This window comes from Saccoglossus kowalevskii, chromosome 15 (assembly GCF_978046115.1).
Source record: "Saccoglossus kowalevskii chromosome 15, keSacKowa6.1, whole genome shotgun sequence".
Classification (NCBI taxonomy): Eukaryota; Metazoa; Hemichordata; class Enteropneusta; family Harrimaniidae; genus Saccoglossus; species Saccoglossus kowalevskii.
Genome location: NC_140655.1, coordinates 4585573 through 4604830, shown reverse-complemented (window position 1 = coordinate 4604830; position 19258 = coordinate 4585573). Strand labels below are relative to the sequence as shown.

General features: G+C 33.9%; 1 protein-coding gene across 2 annotated transcripts; it reads left to right on the top strand.

Annotated features, from left to right (window-relative positions):
• Positions 1-2519: 2519 nt before the first annotated feature.
• On the top strand, positions 2520-11092 carry LOC144345425 (cytochrome P450 1A5-like). 2 transcript variants are annotated; one of them, XM_078006867.2, is made up of 10 exons: positions 2520-2609; positions 4401-4581; positions 5359-5532; positions 6233-6329; positions 6563-6724; positions 7071-7279; positions 7652-7783; positions 8697-8936; positions 9646-9744; positions 10113-11092. In XM_078006867.2, exons 2-10 carry the CDS (start codon positions 4416-4418, stop codon positions 10364-10366), a joined length of 1533 nt encoding a protein of 510 aa, XP_077862993.1. In that variant the 5' UTR covers positions 2520-2609; positions 4401-4415; the 3' UTR covers positions 10367-11092. The 2 variants fall into 2 exon arrangements, with proteins under 2 accessions (XP_077862993.1, XP_085364759.1); XM_085508633.1 differs by lacking the exons at positions 2520-2609; positions 4401-4581 and adding an exon at positions 5922-5955 and having other exon boundaries at positions 5366-5532.
• Positions 11093-19258: the final 8166 nt, after the last annotated feature.

Genomic DNA, 19258 nt, shown 5'->3' with positions numbered 1-19258 from the left:
AGCTGGGTTGATGGCAGATATTGGGGTCTAACAAATGACATAATTTTTTTATTTTGTTTATATCTAGGTCAATCAACCATCCAGCTTCATGCTATAGCTTTAAACTTTGACTTCATGTATTTGAAGGGAAATTGTGTGAGATACATGTGCCACGTTTGACGTTATACCTTCCCTTTCCTTTACATTTTCTTCTATACAATGGTTGTATTTCATAATCGAGTTCAAGATAGCATAATGGCGGTCATTTCAATGCTAAAATCGTCAAAATACCAACAGTATCTTTAATGATTTTCTACTGACGCATTTAAATTGATTGTTTTACCTGAAATTGAATGAATGATTTTTTTATCACACTCACTTTAGAGTGCTGCTATTGGATTACACAAATCACTTTGCAAAAAGAGGCTCAACGTAGACTTATTTTATAGTTGTTATTTTCAGGTGTCATTTTGGATGGCCCAATATAATACATGGAATATGCAGTACCGAAGTATACATAGATTTGGTTTAACCTATCGAATGTCCATTTGAATAAAAAACATTGGGAAGAACCAGAAAAAGTGATTTCCAGTTAAAGTGATTCCAACAGTTTGTAACGTTCTCTTATTCGACAGTATGCCCTTATCCTCTCCAATTTACACAATTGCAATACATCTTGGCCGCCCTTATATCATTGGAGAACGACTGAAGACACGTGAATGATATTTTTGCAACAAACATTCGTCTATTCCCTCACGTCATTGCGGCCACGTTATTAGGAACTGTGGACGCGATGTTGGGAAAATATGGAACATTATTTGAAAGACAACTACACGTCTTGCTTTCAGCAAGATCTTAGAAACCATAGCATGTGCATCTAAATGCTACCTAAAATAGATGGTTACATACCATTTTTAGCTGGATGCCGTGTATGTGTGATCATTCCGATAAACACTTTGCCTTTTCCGAGATTGTGGAATTCTTTGACTTTTGAGAGAAAATATATAATGTTCCAAAACTGTTGAAATATGCTATGGAAAATTATGATTGAATGTATTAGTATTTAAACCTAAGACAGCGTGGTTATTGGATGTCATCGAGATTTACGCTTTGAGTGACTCTGAAATTTGGCGAGCAGATCCATGGTAGTATCATAGAAGAATCCGGCGTTTAACAGTCTGAATTCAAATTTAGAAGAACTGGTTGTCCTGTTACAAAGGTAGAGTTTGACACTTCAATTCATGAACTACAGCCACTGGCTACCCATAATTCACCAGTGCGATGATGCCGACTGATACTATTTCTACGAACACAATTAAAATACTCTCCTAAAATTGAACTTTGTAGAACACCAAAACGACTATTAACATCCCATGACATTTACGCCATCGATGTTAATAATTGACTTTCATCATATAAATAAGTACTATCCCATTTTAGAGAAACGCCATAAGAAAAAGCAATTCACTCAAAAATTCATCATTTACATTGCATCACTTAACTTAAATATAGCTGTATGCCTAAACGGGATTTCCAAAACTGACACTCAGAAATTACATCATGAATATTCAAAATCGGACTAAAAAGTACCACTGTATTGTTTATCGAGCATATTAAATACATTTCGTTGTCGATAATTCTTAATATAGTTCTGCATTTGTAGTCAAACTCTTTGAAATTCCTACATTGGGTTGTAACATGGTTTCTGTATTCAGGAAAGAAGCAGGGTTTACGAACAACAAGAACAGGTTATGTTAATATATGGTAATTTGAGACAAGCCAAGGTCACCTAAAAAGATAGTAATGTCTTCAAATTAAACTTAATGAATACATTTTCAAAATATTTCTGTGTTTCCATGGTAAGTGTGTTCAATAATCACTGCTAACATCACATTCTCCTTATGATTAGTGTTGGGTGGTATATAATTATAAATATATATAACTATCACAATGTAATTAACACGTATCAGTCAAATAATGTCAAGAAAAGTAATTTCGCAAGTTTAATGAAACAAGGTTACATAATTATATGAAAATAGTTAATTTCGATGCCTGGCAACATTGAGATATTCATATTGTCATATTATGTTCCTGGCGTAGATGGCGTCATTGCAAGTATACACACAATGTCTGTGCGAGGGTTCCCGACACAAAACGATCAGCGTTTGTTTTTGGTTCTAGTTAAATATAAATTAGAAATCACGGCTTGTGTGATTCACTGATTGGTGTTAAGACCAAAATTCATCTGTTGTACTGGTACTGTACTGTAACACTGCATTACTCTACAACTCATTAATGACCTCAGACGCAAATAAGCACGACTACAAAGGCTCGTGTCACATGACATAAGTGGGTCAGTTCGAACTTTATCTGTTTTTTGTTGCTTGAACTGTTTCGGGCACGTCTGAATTGAATTTATTTTTTCTGTGTTATTGTGTACTATTCGTTTGTTGATGTATAACATTTATACTCACTGAAATTAAATGAACTCAGTGTGCTATTTACAATACCTGCAAGGTCATTTGAAGGTTATTTGTGCGCAATTGGTCACTGCGCATTGCGACTCCGAACAGTGTAGCTAGTTTAAAACAGTTCTTCATTTAATAGCAGCATCGCTAATCTGTTGAAAGGTGAGTAATATAGTATACAGTGGTATCTAGAGATGGCGTGATCGTGTCGCAGATTGTGATACAAGTGCAGTGTAGTCTACGCGAGTAAACACAACTATGCTGTTTGTGTTGTGGCGAGTTGTTGTTTATATGCAATGCAAGTACATTGTATTTCAGGGTTGGAGAGTCACGCTCAGAATAAACTGCTGAACAAAGCTGTTGGGTCGATCGCAGTCTCTCGTGTGGGTGCTATGTACACTATAGCTAATTGTTATCGTCTGTATTGTATTAAGATAATAAACGCGACCGATCTGAAAATATGTACTAAATGTGGCGCCCATCTTTAATGCCATGTTTAGAAAATGGTAGCTGGTAATCGTCGTCTTAGTATTGAAGATAACTTTTCTGACAAGCTATCATATCTCATTAGTAGAAATGAATAGAGTGAGAGATCGTAGAAAAATCGAACAAAGCATGCACGACTACATAAAATATATATTGCAAGCGGAAATGACGTAAACATATTACATCCTCCATTATGTTTGTTAGTTCCCAATCTAAAAATAACTTGTTCTTTCACGCTTCGAACTTGTTTTTTATTGTCGTTTCATCTGTAAGATGTTAAAGTGTTACGGCATACGTCCATATTACGTCACTAATTCTTATGTTACATAGTGATATGTAGGGCAAGTATAACCTGTGTTTTTATCACATGTGTTCAATTTTCCGTTAAGGCATTCGTCGTGTTTCCTGGTAACCCGATATAGACGTAGTAATTGTGGAAAACGAAATAGACTCTCTGAATGTATTGAGATTCCTAAAAAAAATTTCAAACGTATACTGAATCGACGAAAATCTACGAAAAATAATCTTTACACAATCAAGATCGTTTTTTTTTTTTTTGCTTGTTTTTTTTAATTTCAACATTAAAATTACCGCCATTCAACCATTAGAATTTAATACTAAATCATATATACCTGCATATTTACAAGATATATGGCGTATATAGAAAAATATTTGAACTTGATTGATCAAGGCATGTCTGAGTCATATCCCCGGAACCACGTTTATTCGTCTATCTAGGAAACAAAATGACGTTCATGGGTTACCATAATACCAAATATATGTACCATGTTTGAACAAAATCTAGCCTTGAACGAGCAAGGTCAAGTTCCGGGTGGCAGAATTGCCTGATTTTAATGAAACATCAAAATGACCAACATTCGGCCATTTTTATTCAGATCAGATGTATGTATCCAATGATATGTAATGTTTGTGTAAATTTGAATGTGGTTGATGGAGACATTTTCGGGAATCATGTCTGAACGAACGGACGAAATGCGCCCCGACGGAGACTCTACATTTACTTTCAAATTTAAATCAGTTTCCAATCAAAACCAACTCAACAAGACAAACCAAAACATATGTTCCAGTACTACTCTCCTATTATGTGTTAATGATATAAAGTCATCTCTGTGTGAAATAAATGTGTACTAAGATTTCATTGAGAGCAAATATCGTGAGAGGGAACAAGAAGAAACGCAAACTTTGTTTAAAATTTGTTTAAATTGTAAAACAGTCCCAAACTTGCCAGTCGATGTGTTTAGGTAACATAAGTCCATTCGCCAACAAAATACGACCACATTCGGCATTTTTTTCACAGAAACATGTGTTGCGCACGACGATCACATTAGTCACAAAAGCTAGAATACTTTTATTTGGAACTGCAGTCGTTCTCCTACTCTATGACAATGTTCTCTCATGAATATCCATTCGCCATTAAATAAAGTACACTATTTATTTTGTTTTCAGATTCAAATCATAATCATGATTACTTATATCCTGCATAATATCTTTGATATTTTTAACACTCCAACTAATGTTATTTTACTGTTGTTGGTGTTTATCATAACATATGGATTGTTCAGTTTACGCAAACCATCTGGGTTTCCACCTGGACCAATTGGATACCCGTTTATTGGTTCTATATTGGGTGAGTATATTGCACACAATGATTGCACCTCATGACGTTATTCCTTTTACCTTCCAAATTGAAATTCGAATGCGCCCATAATACTGACTGGTGAACCATATTATCGTAGCTGCCAAATGTTCAATAATATGACTTATTTGAGATTCTACTCTATAGAAAGTTTAGCTCAACATATATTTGTCAATGTGAAAATGTTAGTAGTAGTATCAATACTACAATTCATAACACATTAACAGATAATTTTAATTATGAAAGTATCGCTTTCTTTTTAAGTTTGTTTTCGTCATTGAGATATTCACAAAAATTCACACATATTCATATATTTTTTCATTGAATTGTATATTCATCTATTATGAATTGTAAAAGTTTATCACAATATATACTTAAAAACGCTGGTGGGTGAGGCAGGTATGTGTAAACATGTATGAGGAAGATGATGAAGAAGTTTGGACATGGCTACAATATTGATAATAAAGTTGATAGCAACAAGATGAAAAGATCACACATCAGTAGAAGCGAACATTATATGGCTGTAAATACAGATAAACATCAGTGTACCAGAAAATAAGCTGATAACATTCACAATGGCGGTCATTCGAAGCCTGTGAAAGTAGCAAAATATTTCCAATGGTGCATCCATCATATTCATAAGTGGGGTATATTGAACTCATTTTCAGTAACAAAATCTCCGGGTATACATAATTATAAATTGTTTTGCGTCCAACGAGCTGACTAATATACATACAATATTTAATCAGGTTTAACTATGTCTATTAGATTTGGTGAACGATCCCCACCTAACTCTTGTAAACTATGGTAAGGAATATGGAGATGTATTTACAATGAAGATTGGCAGTCAGCCTGTGATTGTACTCAACTCCTTAGATGTTATTAAAGAAGCATTGGTGAAGAAACAGAATGATTTTGCTGGGAGACCATATTTTTATTCATGTAAGTCAATTAACCTAAAAGCCTCGATGTTTTCAATTTGAGGCATTAAATCAACAATGCGAAAATATATTTCATATAGTTTTTAAAATTTTTAAATTTTTAGGATTTGAAAAGTATTTTTCCACGAAATACAGGTCTGCCGCACGTATCCCTTGTGCCCAATTCCGGTATATGCGCGATTTTATCTGCCTTACACCACAATATGAATTTAAATCTGTTAAATGACCTTTGTGCTACGAATGTTGTCCAGTTAAGACTAAATAATTGAAATAAATTAGTTTACCGTCTTGGATATTTTTTTTCTGCTGTAGCTTTATGTGTGTGCTCGTATGAGATAGTCACTAACGTTTTAAAACAGCCACATGTGATTTATCAGTTTTTATTCGCAGTACTTATCACAACGATCATATCGACGTACACGAAGTAAATAACCATACAGTATGAGGCAAATAACAATGAAACCACTGTTTGTAGCACGATTGAAATCCTTCAAAGCGATAAGTCTTTTCCGGAGATTTCTTCTTCTTTATGATATAATGACAGCGGCTTAAATATATTTTCCACGCATAAGCGTGCGTCTTGATTTTTACTCAACCATCCAACCAATCATAAATTCGCATTTTTTTGAACGATTACCCCGAGTGAAGCACACAAGTCAGAGTGAATGGTCACGTACATTTTTTTTTACAAAACGTTACAGTGTCAAGTCTAATGGCAGAAGAGAGTCAAAATATTTTATTTGGTAACTTCACTGCTAAGTGGAAACTGCAGCGAAAAATAGGACATCAAGCCATTAGGTGAGTTTATAAGATTTGTATCCTCCATTGTTTGTATTTACATAGATTCAATCTATCGGTACACGACTTGTGGTGTATTGAATCACCCCCGATTTAAACCGACCATAAATGATTAAAGCAAATGTTTTTTTGTTAAGCAGCTAACATTTGTACTGGTATTGGTACTGCATTCATTCTACGTAACATGTATCGAATATTTATTACCATTAGTGATCATTTTTGTTTTCATTTAGAAATTATGCGAGCGGCGAAAAGCTGGAATCTCTTATACGACGTGAAGCATTTCCTACTTTCCAGAGAGCTGTCGCCCAAAACAATGGAAAGCCATTCCTTCCGAAACCATTACTTTTCCTGCTTGTAGGTAATATTATAGCTTCCATGTGTTTTGGAAAAAGGTAAGTCGATGATGTGACTAACATTTATTTACATCATTGTACTGTATCTGTTTTTTTTATTCTGTTTAATTATATTGTTCCTCTTCTTATATGCACGCTTCACTTTTTTAAATCGGATGAAATGCAACAGCGATGCAATAGCGATATGCGGCCTAATGTGAGATAAATCAGTTCCGGCAAATGTAACACTGACAGCTATGTTGTTGTAGTAACATAGTTACACATTAGTTGCAAAACACATACCAAAACGAGACTTTGGGACAAGACGTGAAACTAAAGGATGTAGTACTCTAGAATAGTTGTTAGAGGTATTTGTGCTTCATCGTCGTAATGTATGTTATAACAGATACGAGTATGATGACCCTGAACTTCTGAAAATAATGGGAGTCATGAATGACGTGAATGAATCATTTGGGAATGGACTAGCAGCTGACTTTGTTCCAATATTCCGTTATATATCTACCCCTGGTCACATTGAAGTTAAAACACTTCTGAAAGAATGGTTAACAATAATTCAACGTCAGATTGATGAACATAAAGCCAAGCTTGGAAAAGGTAAGATGATTTTTATTTTCTGGCGGTATTTTTGGTTACATATTCACATGATTGAACCCGATGTATGTAAAGCTATTGTGAAATATATTACTACATTGTCAGTGTTGTCAGTTTCTTCTATTTGACCTTTGCATTGGTTAATTCAGCAGCTAGGCTTATTCGATAGAGTCCTCTATTCAACTTTAATAAATATAATTTTACGTGATAAAATTACTGCATTATTTTTTTCCATTAAAAAAAAGATTTCACAATGTCGAAAATTGAAATGCTTTTATAGATTTATCGTCTTTAGTCCTATGATACTTCCGCGTATGTGCATCGACCACTAAAACAATTTGAATTAAATTTGAATATTGTTATCAATATATACAGGTGATAAAGATGTGGAAAGTCTTATTGATGACATCTTATCAATTCAGCGTGAAGCCGAGTTGGCTGGAGGAGATCGTACCATACAACTTACAGACGTCAATCTACGCCAGACTGTGTCTGATATATTCGCAGGTACGTTTAATATTAGTATTCACACAGGAAATTCGGTTATGTGAAATGCGAGTAATTAGAACTATTTGAACAAAAATAGTTCTGAGAATATTACGTAAAACAAAACTAATATCTATAAATGCAGAATGTGATTCATTACGATGTATCAGATGCACATAAAGACGTTGTGAAACAGTACTACTTGTAATAAGATGAGTTATAATAGTTATTGTGATCACAATACTTAGTAACATGATACGTCTTGACATATATAACTGCCGTAACGTGTCTTTTGTGTAAATGGTGCTCTACGGCGAGCTATTTTACTTTGTTTCTTTTTCTTTTTTCTTTTCCTTTGATACCAAACTGTTGCGTGAAAATAAAGCTTCAGTATGATTGTTCAGTTCATCATGAATACTAGCTAATATTTGGAGGGGTAGGTTTAGTGACATCTACAAACACGCGTAATAACACTGTAGCAAAATATTAAAAAACAATGTCATCCCGATTACGCGAACGATTGCAAATTCTATGCTATTTCAGGATTATGTGCTAAAATTAACAATTGTTTAAATACTATTTCATATTGTTTTATTGTTTTTTCACCATCGTTATGTTATTATTTTATTTTGTCTTTTTATTTCACCATTGTTGTGAATTTATTTTATCAACTTTATATTATGATCTTTATATTTCAATGTTTTGTAATTATGTTGCCATTGTATCAATAGATTGTATTGTCATATTCATATTTAACAGCAAATCAAATTTTTCTATTCGCTTCTTATTTCATCTGGACACTGCACCATGCCAAGTACCTGAACTAACAATATAACAATATAGACATGGCATATTAAACGTATCATACACAACAACATACGTTGCACGTTGTAGTACTATGGTAATTAGTATGTTTTGGCTAACTCATATTTAGCGGGATTAGACACCACGATCAACGCGCTAAATTGGGCTGTTGCTTACCTAACGTATTACCCTGACGTGCAGTCCAAGGTACAGAGAGAAATTGATGACGTCATTGGTGATGATCGTCTGCCGCTGTTATCTGATAAGGGCAAACTACCGTACTGTGAAGCCGTTATTCACGAGCTCTTGCGAATAAGAACAGTTGTACCATTTGCCATACCTCATACTACTACAGTGGATACGTCTGTAGGTATGTTTTGCATTATTTGTATAAATATATACTAAATATATATTAAAACCCCAATTTATGTACAATATAGTGGATTACCCCTGCTGAGTGTGTATTCGCCGGCAAATGCTTATTTCACGAAATTGAAATTTGCAAGTTGACAGACATTTGTTATTGCAGGTATTTTGAGATGACGAAATGCTATAATGGAAATGCATTTCTGACTTATAGTAAATCATAACCTAATGTATTCGTCACGTATTTACGACCATGTTACACCTGAAACCTACAACCCGCACTGAAACAGTTTTATGTTGTATCTGCTAATTTGAGGCCTTCAGTATTTTCCACTTGTAGTTTTATACTGAACATAAGTAAAACACATGCCTTGACCTTTGAATTTGTATTTGAATTGAAATCACGTCTGAAAAAAAGTAAAAAAATGGTTGCCAAGTTTGAAGGCTTTATTCGACCTTTTTCATCATGTCATGCATATGCAAATGCTTTTGCTTAATGATCGAGTTAAAGGTAGCTAAATGAGTCAAGCATTTATGCCATTTCGAATGATGTAATCCTACTAACAGTAATTACACATTTGAATTGGTCCTACAATTGAATACAACAAATATTTCACACATATTCAAACCTTACATTAGAATGTCTGGTATTTTGCTTACAACAATAGACTAAACGTGGACTGTGCTATTTTTAATGACCCATTATAATACAGGTGGGTACGCAATACCAAAGGACACATGGATTTGGTGTAACCTGTGGAATGTCCATATGAATGAGAAACATTGGGACAAACCAGAAGAGTTTCGTCCAGGTAAAGTGATTTGAACAGTTTGCTATGTTCTCTTATGTGACAGGATGCCCTTATCCATTGCAATTAAATAATTGCAATATAACACGGCCGCCGATATATCATTGGGGAAAGACTGAAGACACGCGAGTGAAATTTGAATCACAAGTATCTGCCCATTCTCCCACGTCATTGCGTATATTATGGTAGGTAGAAAATGGAACATTATTTTAGAGACAAAAACATGTCTTGTGTCCCCGTTTCAACAACATCACAGAAATCATTTGTATTTATGATGTCAAAAAATCGCAGATTTTACCATCGGAGGAGCCAAATACCAATACGTTATAATTCAAACATTAGTGCATTCTATTTGTGTGTTTTATTTTCAGAAAGATTCTTAGATTCCGATAGAGCGATGCTTCCTAAACTAGATGGTTACATGCCCTTTTCAGGTGGACGCCGAGTGTGTATGGGAGAAGCATTGGCAAAGAATGAACTGTTTCTCCTTTTTATAAGTATATTTCAACAGTACACGTTCAAGGTGCCAGCTGGCGGCAAGAAGCCGTGTTTAGAGCCGCATTGCGTCGCGCAGATCATAAGATGTTGTCCCTATGAAGTCATTGCCATTGGTAGAAGCAAATGAACATTTTAATTATCATACATTTAAAAAAATCTACAGTATGTAAACTTGAGTCACTAGATTTCACATTCTACTAATTTTGAGTATATTTATGATTATCACAAGACGTTTAAAATATTTCCGAATTTTTATACATTTGATCAGAAAAAAACATTTCAAGAGAGTGGCCCCTAAACTACATGTTTGAACCTTTGTTTGAACAGCATGAATTAAATCGAGCACAGGCTCAGTGCTATGTCTATGACACGATTTCCGTGTGCTAATCAGTATAACGCTGACGTGCAAGATGGAACTACAACAGTCGTTTTTATCTGATGTAGTAAAATGCGGCTACCCAGTCTAGTACTTTACTTATACTATCTGAGCGAATGAATGAATGGTCTCCTATGGACTAAGGGACCTGACCTTTCATGTAATTTGTTATAAACGCTCATATCAAAATATTGGAAATTATTTTAATGTGACGTAATATCCATGCAAAATTCGCAGTTGTAAGTATAAGATATTTATTTCTATTATAACAATATGTTTTGTTTGCAAAAAGAAAACTAGCTTTAAATAACTGTAATTGTAAATGACTGATAAGAACATAACATTCAATTTAGGAAATTTCAGACCTCTTTAAACTTTAATCTTAAATATGAAACGGTGGTCGAAATTAACACATTGATCTAATGTTTTTGATTGTTATGTCTGTTTCTAATAAAAATATGTGTGATTATTCAGGAATGTTCAAACTTGTTGGCTTTTTTTATACTGTTGCTTATATATTGGTTGTTGTATGTTTTATACTAAATACAACAACAGTATTCATTGAAGATATCTGGACTAGAGGTTTCTTGCAAATAGGAAGATAACGATAACCAGCACTTGATGCGATATAAAGAGTTCAGAGGCCAAAACAAACAAATAAACTGGCGAGGCTAATTAAATTTGCTGTTGCTTTCTTCTAAGAGAAAAGATACACAAATGTATAAGTTAGATGTCGCAACTCTGTTCCAGAAATTCATGCTGTGTTTATGCTAGATTTGAAGTATGTGTTATCAAGTCCAATAAATGACGTGCTGTTTTGATTTGTTTACCAATAAGTCAACACATTTAGATAACAAAACATTGTGTTAAAAATATTTTACTGTAGAATTCAATTCTGAAATACCATCACAAACAATTTGATACGGAATATAACACATGCAATAGTTTCATATGGTGTTTCGATCAAAAACAACGATGAAAGGACTATGTGAGACTCACTGAATTGATTCCACATTCCTGAGTTAATTGTGTAAGTTCAAATAGAACAAAAAGTGACCTGTGTGTTGTAGACCACACCTAAATAGCATGAACTTGTAATAATGTTATATTCTTGATATTGAGTGGCAAACCTTGCATACATCTCGAAAACATCATTAATATATCACATGAAAGTATTGTATAGTAGAACGCTAGACCTGCTTTTCAATTATACAACATTTTGGAATTAAAATTTTTGGAATATCGGTCTTATGAACTCTTGTGATATCTGGAATGTCTAAGATTTGAAATGAAAAAGTATTTTATTCGCACCATGCACAAATACAATACAAATCATGGCAGTGTAAGTATAAACATTATTTAATTATTCATGTGAATGGAAATAACAATAATATATTAAATGTATGTTCACAAAGTCGTCATTATTACCTCGTATGGTGCGTCTTGTTTCCTTGCAGGTGCTACATTATGTCTCGACTTTGGATTTGTTATATTTTGTTTAGTGCTTTTGTCAAATTGTGGTAATTCTGATTATTAGAATTGGTCGACCTAATTTCATGGTGTTTTATATAAACTTTCCAATCAAATAAAAGTTGCCATATGACATAATAATCAAAAAGTATTATAATATTGAATATTATTCCTAAAACAAAGCACAATGAATACAATGAACTGGGGTATTAATTGTCAAATTAGTTACTAAATGCAATATACCAATATGGCTAATGCTAGACCAAATGGCATCATTGGAAAACCAAATGATTTGCATTTTCAATGACAGTTTGAGCCATATTACGATATTGGCTACACTTCTCTGAGTTGAAGTCCATAAGTCAGAAATTTTGTTTAAGAGTGAGAGAGTACTGTGGGAACAGAATGCAGAGTAAACGGTCAACGAGGGTTGGGTCGAAGACAGAGTGGACGACAGATCGGTTCAGTACGGCTCACTACTCTGCGTTGATGTACAATTGTGCCTCAGAACGTGCAACTCTGCGTTTGTGTTTTATTATAAATGATATAAACGACATGCAGTGACTTGTGTAAATATTGTTGAGAAGTTAAAATATCACCTTTGCGATTCCCAGAAGACACCTTCAAAGCCAAGCAACAGACCATAAATTCAACCACATCCATCCATCCAACCAACCATCCCAAACCGTAAGCCCGCCTGACCAAAATGCATTACTCCATTAATTAAAAAAATATTTTTTAAGTTTTCTCTGTTTTCGTCAAAACCACAGTCACAATAAATATAATAAATAGCCATACTGTACACGAATATGCCGTACCAAGGTTTCCATGAAACGTTCGGCGTGATAAATACATAAATGTAATTAGCAATCATACTAGGATAAAAATTTACTGATACACCGAGTTTCATAATAATATATTTGTCTTGCTAGTGTATTTGTGTACTTCAAGAATTATAAGAGAGACTGATTATTATCTCTCGTCCATAACTGTGGAAGTGAACACAATTTACTGTGAAGGCGATTTGTGCTTTATGACAGTTGGGTATGGAAAAATCGAATTAATTGTATCGATTAATATTTAAAAAATATTTTCATCAGAAACCTACACTACATGAGATGCCTGTAAATTATTTCCAGTGAATCCTGTGTTTAATGTATTTCTCCTACCTGGATAGGTAAAAAGATTCTATGGTTTTGTCATATTACCTCAAAGCCTGCAAAGAGGAATGTGCATAGAATCATGGGAAGAAACGGTGATTGGCAGGTCATACTTGTTTTCAACTCTAGAAAGACAGTTGGAATCTACCAGGTGTGCTTGTGATTTACATAAAAGGGGCGTTTACAACTTTGGAAGGAAAATTGGAATCTACCAGATGTGCTGTTATTTGAATAACAAAGGACGTTTATGAGTTGCCTGAGCTGTTAGCAAGATGACATTCTGATTGCCTCATGTGGAAACCCAAGTGGTGTCACTGAATCATGTCTATAAATTGAACAGACTGAGGACAGTTGGGTCCATCATTTCAACGTTGTATCCTGTGTCTGCTGCTACGATATTGTGAATCAAGTGATACATCAAGTTATGTTGCAGAAGCAATTGACTATCGTCCATTTCTACGTCCTGGAACTGTGAGTTATCACCAATGCACACTTCCTTAAGCAATTCCATATTTTAGTGACTTTTTCATTATATTTTCGGTGCTTTATTTCTTGTAATTATTTTGAGAGGTATTAAAGCCAGGAGCTTTAACTCGATATTTTGGTGTATGTTTATTTCATTTCCAGTACTATAGTCTTGTCTAACTCATTTTAGCAGTGAAAGAACCCCCTCTCGAGATAGTTTTATCACTTTTAATGTGCCAGATGCACTATATCACTCGAGCAACATATTCCATGATACATATAATAATTTGTATTTCCGTTTCTGCAGTTGTCAGACATTTATAAATAATTTGGTTGGCAAAACCATTAGTATTTTTCGTTTCCTATATATTTTTAGGTAAAACAATTTTTACAGTGACAGTGCGTAACTTGTAGTGCTTACTTGTTTCACTAATTCTAAATAATGTACTATTATAAGCAGTTGAATTTAATACTGAAAATACTAATAATTAAGTACTAAATAGAAATTTTCAGTTTTACAATAAAAACAAATTTTAGGTGAAAGCAGTTGACGATATAAACGATAGCAATATTTTACTTTAACACTGCAGCTGGTGCCGAGATATCCCATAATTCTTGTTAAAAAGTAGCAGCAACGTTAATGCATATCACAACATGTTTTGAAACACGTTGTTCCTGGTATGAATATAATCAAACTATTCATCAACAAGAATTTATATTAATTCGCTTCCTTTAATGGCAACAACTTTATACGAAGCGCATCGCATAACCAAACCAACTCAGTGTCCCTTTAAACACGACTTTTTTCTTCCAGGTGGTACCTTAAATACGTAGTTTTGAAACAAAAACGTGAAAATGAGAAACCATTTATTTTTTGCAAATGCTTCTCCCATACACACTCGGTATACAGCTGAAAAAGGCATGAAACTGGATGAGACAGATGCTCTATCTGCATCCAAGAACCGTTCTGAAAATAAACTAGAACGATACTGTTTACAATTTTATATTTGTTTACATATATTCCGGATATTTATGATCGGGGTAAACATATTTAAACAATTATTTTCACCTGATATCATTTCATCATGTATACCATAGGGTTCATATATCTTTCTGTGACTGATTTGACTATGTAGTGTTGTGTACTTGTCAGTTATTTTCACCGTGTATAAAGTTTTGTTGGTTCGTTGCTGTTTTTTTATTTAATTACTTCCGTTTCAGTCGACTTAGAATTGAATTTGTTTGAAAGTGAAGTTTGCAAGTAAAAGTGCAGTCTGCCTTGTTTTGGCGATTATTGGCAGTCATTTTTTGTTCCTGAACTTTTGGACTAAAAACCATGGAGGGAACGTTACTATAACCTCGACACCAATCAGGCCGCTAGCTACCGTTGGTGTTCACTCATACGTACTTTAACCAACAATTATAACGCTATTCTGATTTAGCTAACAGGCATACTAAACAACTCACATATATGGAGATATTTTTACAATCAAGATTCATTTGGCATTCACTCTGGCATTGTAATCCAATCACGCCGCCAATAGACCAGTTACAGATGTACTTATTCATCCGTGGTGCAGAATATAGTTGCACGTATTCAACAGTAATAAAGAGTCTGACTGAAACTGACGTTAACTGGTGTGTATTATTGACCAGCTAATATGGTCTGCATAAGAGGTTATACGCAACGGATGTGAGCAAATATATAATTTATTCATACCTCCAACGGGTCAGATCCTGACAGAAATGGTTTTAGAAAATGTTTGCACCGAAGAGAGTAATTGTTCACAGCTAAAACATCTTTAATTCCATGTGTTTGGGGAAGAAGTAAGTCAATGTTACTATTACTACTACCGATGAATCTCTTTATTGTGGTGTAGTGGTTTATAATAATCATTAAACATGTCAACCAAGTCATAAACAATCTTCTGAATGTCACAAAGTTTTCATTGGTGCAATTCTGCTTCGTGTGCGACTTGGAATCATTCGATTATATTGAAATCAACAAACTCACTGTTGTAACATAACCAGTCAACAAATACGAGGTTGACCTAAATAGGGGGCGGTCCCCTCAATTGGCATAGATATGTTATAATTGCTATAAAATTCGCACTCAGTGGATATGTTATAATTGCTATTTCATACGTTTGATAACAGATTCGTAAATGACGATCCTGAATTTCTAAAGATTCTCGAAGTTCTGAATAACCTGGATCAAGTTTTAGAATATATTCGTCGCTGACTTTGTTCCAATATTTCGTTACATACCTACTCCTGGTGTCAACAGATTAAAGAAAGTTCTTAAGGAGTCGTCCAACTTAATTCAAAATCAGGTCAATGAATGTAAAGGCAAATTTGAATCAGTTAAAAAATCTAATATTTTCTCAAATGGGTCAGTACCTTATGAGGTGAAGTCCAAGTCACCATTTTGTTAGGTGAAGGACGTATCATATTTAATCTGACATTAGTTATTGTGAGAGCAAACGCGTTTCATGTTATGACAACTCGATTTTGAGAGATAATACTCTAATTAACGAGCTGGGGCAATAATACACATCTAGTTGCAAATTAATTTGAGTCCAGTTGAAAGTAATATCAACTTGGGAATATTGGTAAAGACGCATTGATGTCCCATTTCCATACAACTGATCCAAAAGTTTCTGATCGTTTTAAATGTTAGAAGTAAATTAATTAATTAATTAGAAAACTTGTAATGAAGTGTGGTAACCTATGTTTTCCGTTCAATTGAATAATTAGGCGTTTCTGCAATTGTTGCCAGACACGCATCGCGTCGCCGCTGTGCGGCCAACCAAGAAAGGAATCAAACAAATTCTGGAAGGTCGCAAAATAAAAATCCTGTACAATTTAATGACATCTACACTCTGACTAAAAGAGAGTGACAGTGGGTTTTTAGTGTATGGAAAGCTGCAGGAAACGACAGTTTATTGATTTCTTTAAGAAAACAAAAACCTGATAGGCTTCAGCAGGGGCACATAACTCCGGTATCGTTGACGTTGTATTTAGTACGTGCTGTACGACTACGAATTATGAAGGCGGCTAATTTGCATAAATCATTACCTGAACACAAAACTTATTTCCATATTGCATTTCTTAATTTATTTTCTCCGAATTGTTTGACGGGAACTATGTATTATTATACGAATACTTATTCGTAAATTATTGTTTTCCGACGAATTTGCATACAATATTCAATATTCTCAGGTAATATTTCTAGTTTCATGAATTGTGTGTGCATTGCCGACAATTGACGTGATTCAACAAAATGCATGTAAAGTTGTGAAAAATGTTGCCACTAGCATTTTCAGTTCAAAGTTTTAATTTTGTTTGTCATTCATATTTGTTAATTCTTTCAATTTCATACTGATTTTGCTGACTGTAAAATATAACCCTTGACTCCAGATAGGGTATAACTGTTCTACTACTAAAAAATCATATTGTTACTATATACTAATAATAATGACGGGAAAAGTCTCATCGATGACCTCTTTACAAATTACAAGTTGGCTGGAGAAGACCTTGTCGAGCAACTTACAGACGTCAATCTACGTCAGACTCTTGCCGATCTAGTTGGAGGTACGTTTCGTTTCAATATTGACGAAACGTTACAAATCTAACAACTTCAATTTCAATTCAATTGTTTACTAACTGTGTTTTTCATTTCTGAACTATTCAGCGTTTAACAGAAATATAACTAAATCAGTGTTAGTTAAATATAGATCACAGTCTTGTATATATTGATTATATAACGATATGCCAGACCCATTCACAGAAGGGTGTGTTTCTCGTAATTCGTTTACTCTGAAACTAGGAGAGTTTTATAGTTTATAATTTACAATATATTCTACATTTCTAATTAATTGCATTTTAGCGGGTCTAGATACTACGATGTCTTCAATAAATTGGGATGTTATTTTCCTGACGTACTACCCGGATGTGCAGTTCAAAGTATAAAATGAAATTGATGACGTCAATGGTGATGGTCGATGTGATGTTATCTGATAAGGGTAAATTCGTGAACTTCTGCGAATGGGACCGGTGGTACGCCATGCTACTACAGTCTGTGGGTAGGTGTGTGTTGTTCACAAAAGAAATGAACTAAATAAAATATTGTAACACAATTGTAGGGACATTCGACGCATGAACAAATCTCGTGTCCTTTTCACTCTTGAAAGATGTTGTGCTATTCCCGTATATATCGATTAAACAACACAACGTATAGGATATCTGAAGTATTCCAATCTTCGAATACACTTATATACATTTCACGTAAATAACATATTTTGAAATAAATAAATAAATAAATATTATTTAAAATGAAAATATCAGCCGGAAAACAGTCACACTTAAATTATTACTGTCAACTGCTTTCACCTACATATTTTTGTTATTGCAAACTGAAAATTTCTATTTAGTATTTAATTATTAGTATTTTTTAGTAAATTATCATAGTACATTATTTAGAATTATTGAAACTATTATGCACTACGAATTACGCACTGTCACTGTAAGAGTGGTTTTACCAAAAAAATATATAAGAAACGTAAAATACTAGTGGTTTTGCCAAATTATTTTATATTATTTCTAAATGTATGACAACTGCAGAAACGGAAATACAAACTATTATATGTATCATGGAATTCGTTGAGCGATAGAAAGTTGCCTAAGTGATATGGTGCATATACGCATCCAGGCAGGAGAAAGACATTAAATACAGTATTCACACAAATTTACAGAATCTCATGTGGTGTAGATTTCTGATGAAAATTTTTCTTTAATATTAATAACTACAATTAACTTGATTTTCCATACCCGACTGTCATAAGAAACAAGTTTTATAATAGAATAAATTACAGTTCACTTTCACAGTTATTGACGAGCGCGCATAATCAGTCGCTCTTGTATTCTTAAAGTACACATAAACTTTTCCGGTTTTACTCAAATACACTAGCAAGACAAATATATTATTATGAAACTTGGTTTATCAGTTAATTGTTATCCTAGTATGATTGCTAATTACATTAATGTATTTATCACGCCGAACGTTTCATGGAAACCTTGGTACGGCATATTAGTGTACAGTATGGCTATTTATTATATTTTATTGTGACTGTGGTTTTGACGAAAACAGAGAAAACTCAAATACAATTTATAACTAATGGAATGATGCATTTATATTTCGGATATTTATATTCTATCCGCCATTCATATATAACAGTCTCAAGTGAAAATATTAATAAATAACATTCAAAATAAATAAACACTGTGACACAGAAAGACAAATGTTTATGGATCTGTCATCGGGTTCTCGCGCGCGTTTCTTGCTCTTCTATAGGATTTAGGTTGGTTGGCTAGATGGATGGATGTAGTTCGTCGTCTGGGGGAAATAAGTGACGCTGTCTGAGTTAAATTTGGGGTATGTTGCTTGGCTTTGAGAGTACCTTCCGGGAATCGCATAGGTGATATTTTAACTGCTAAACAATATTTACTCAATTTACTGCATGTCGTTTTCATCATTTATAATATAACA

Excerpts from the sequence above, each read along its gene's own strand:
- LOC144345425 (XM_078006867.2), top strand. The coding sequence starts at position 4,416 with ATGATTACTTATATCCTGCATAATATCTTTGATATTTTTAACACTCCA. Across the intron at positions 5,533-6,232 it reads GAGACCATATTTTTATTCAT|TGTCAAGTCTAATGGCAGAA; the intron begins GTAAGTCAATTA and ends AAAACGTTACAG. Across the intron at positions 7,280-7,651 it reads TAAAGCCAAGCTTGGAAAAG|GTGATAAAGATGTGGAAAGT; the intron begins GTAAGATGATTT and ends CAATATATACAG.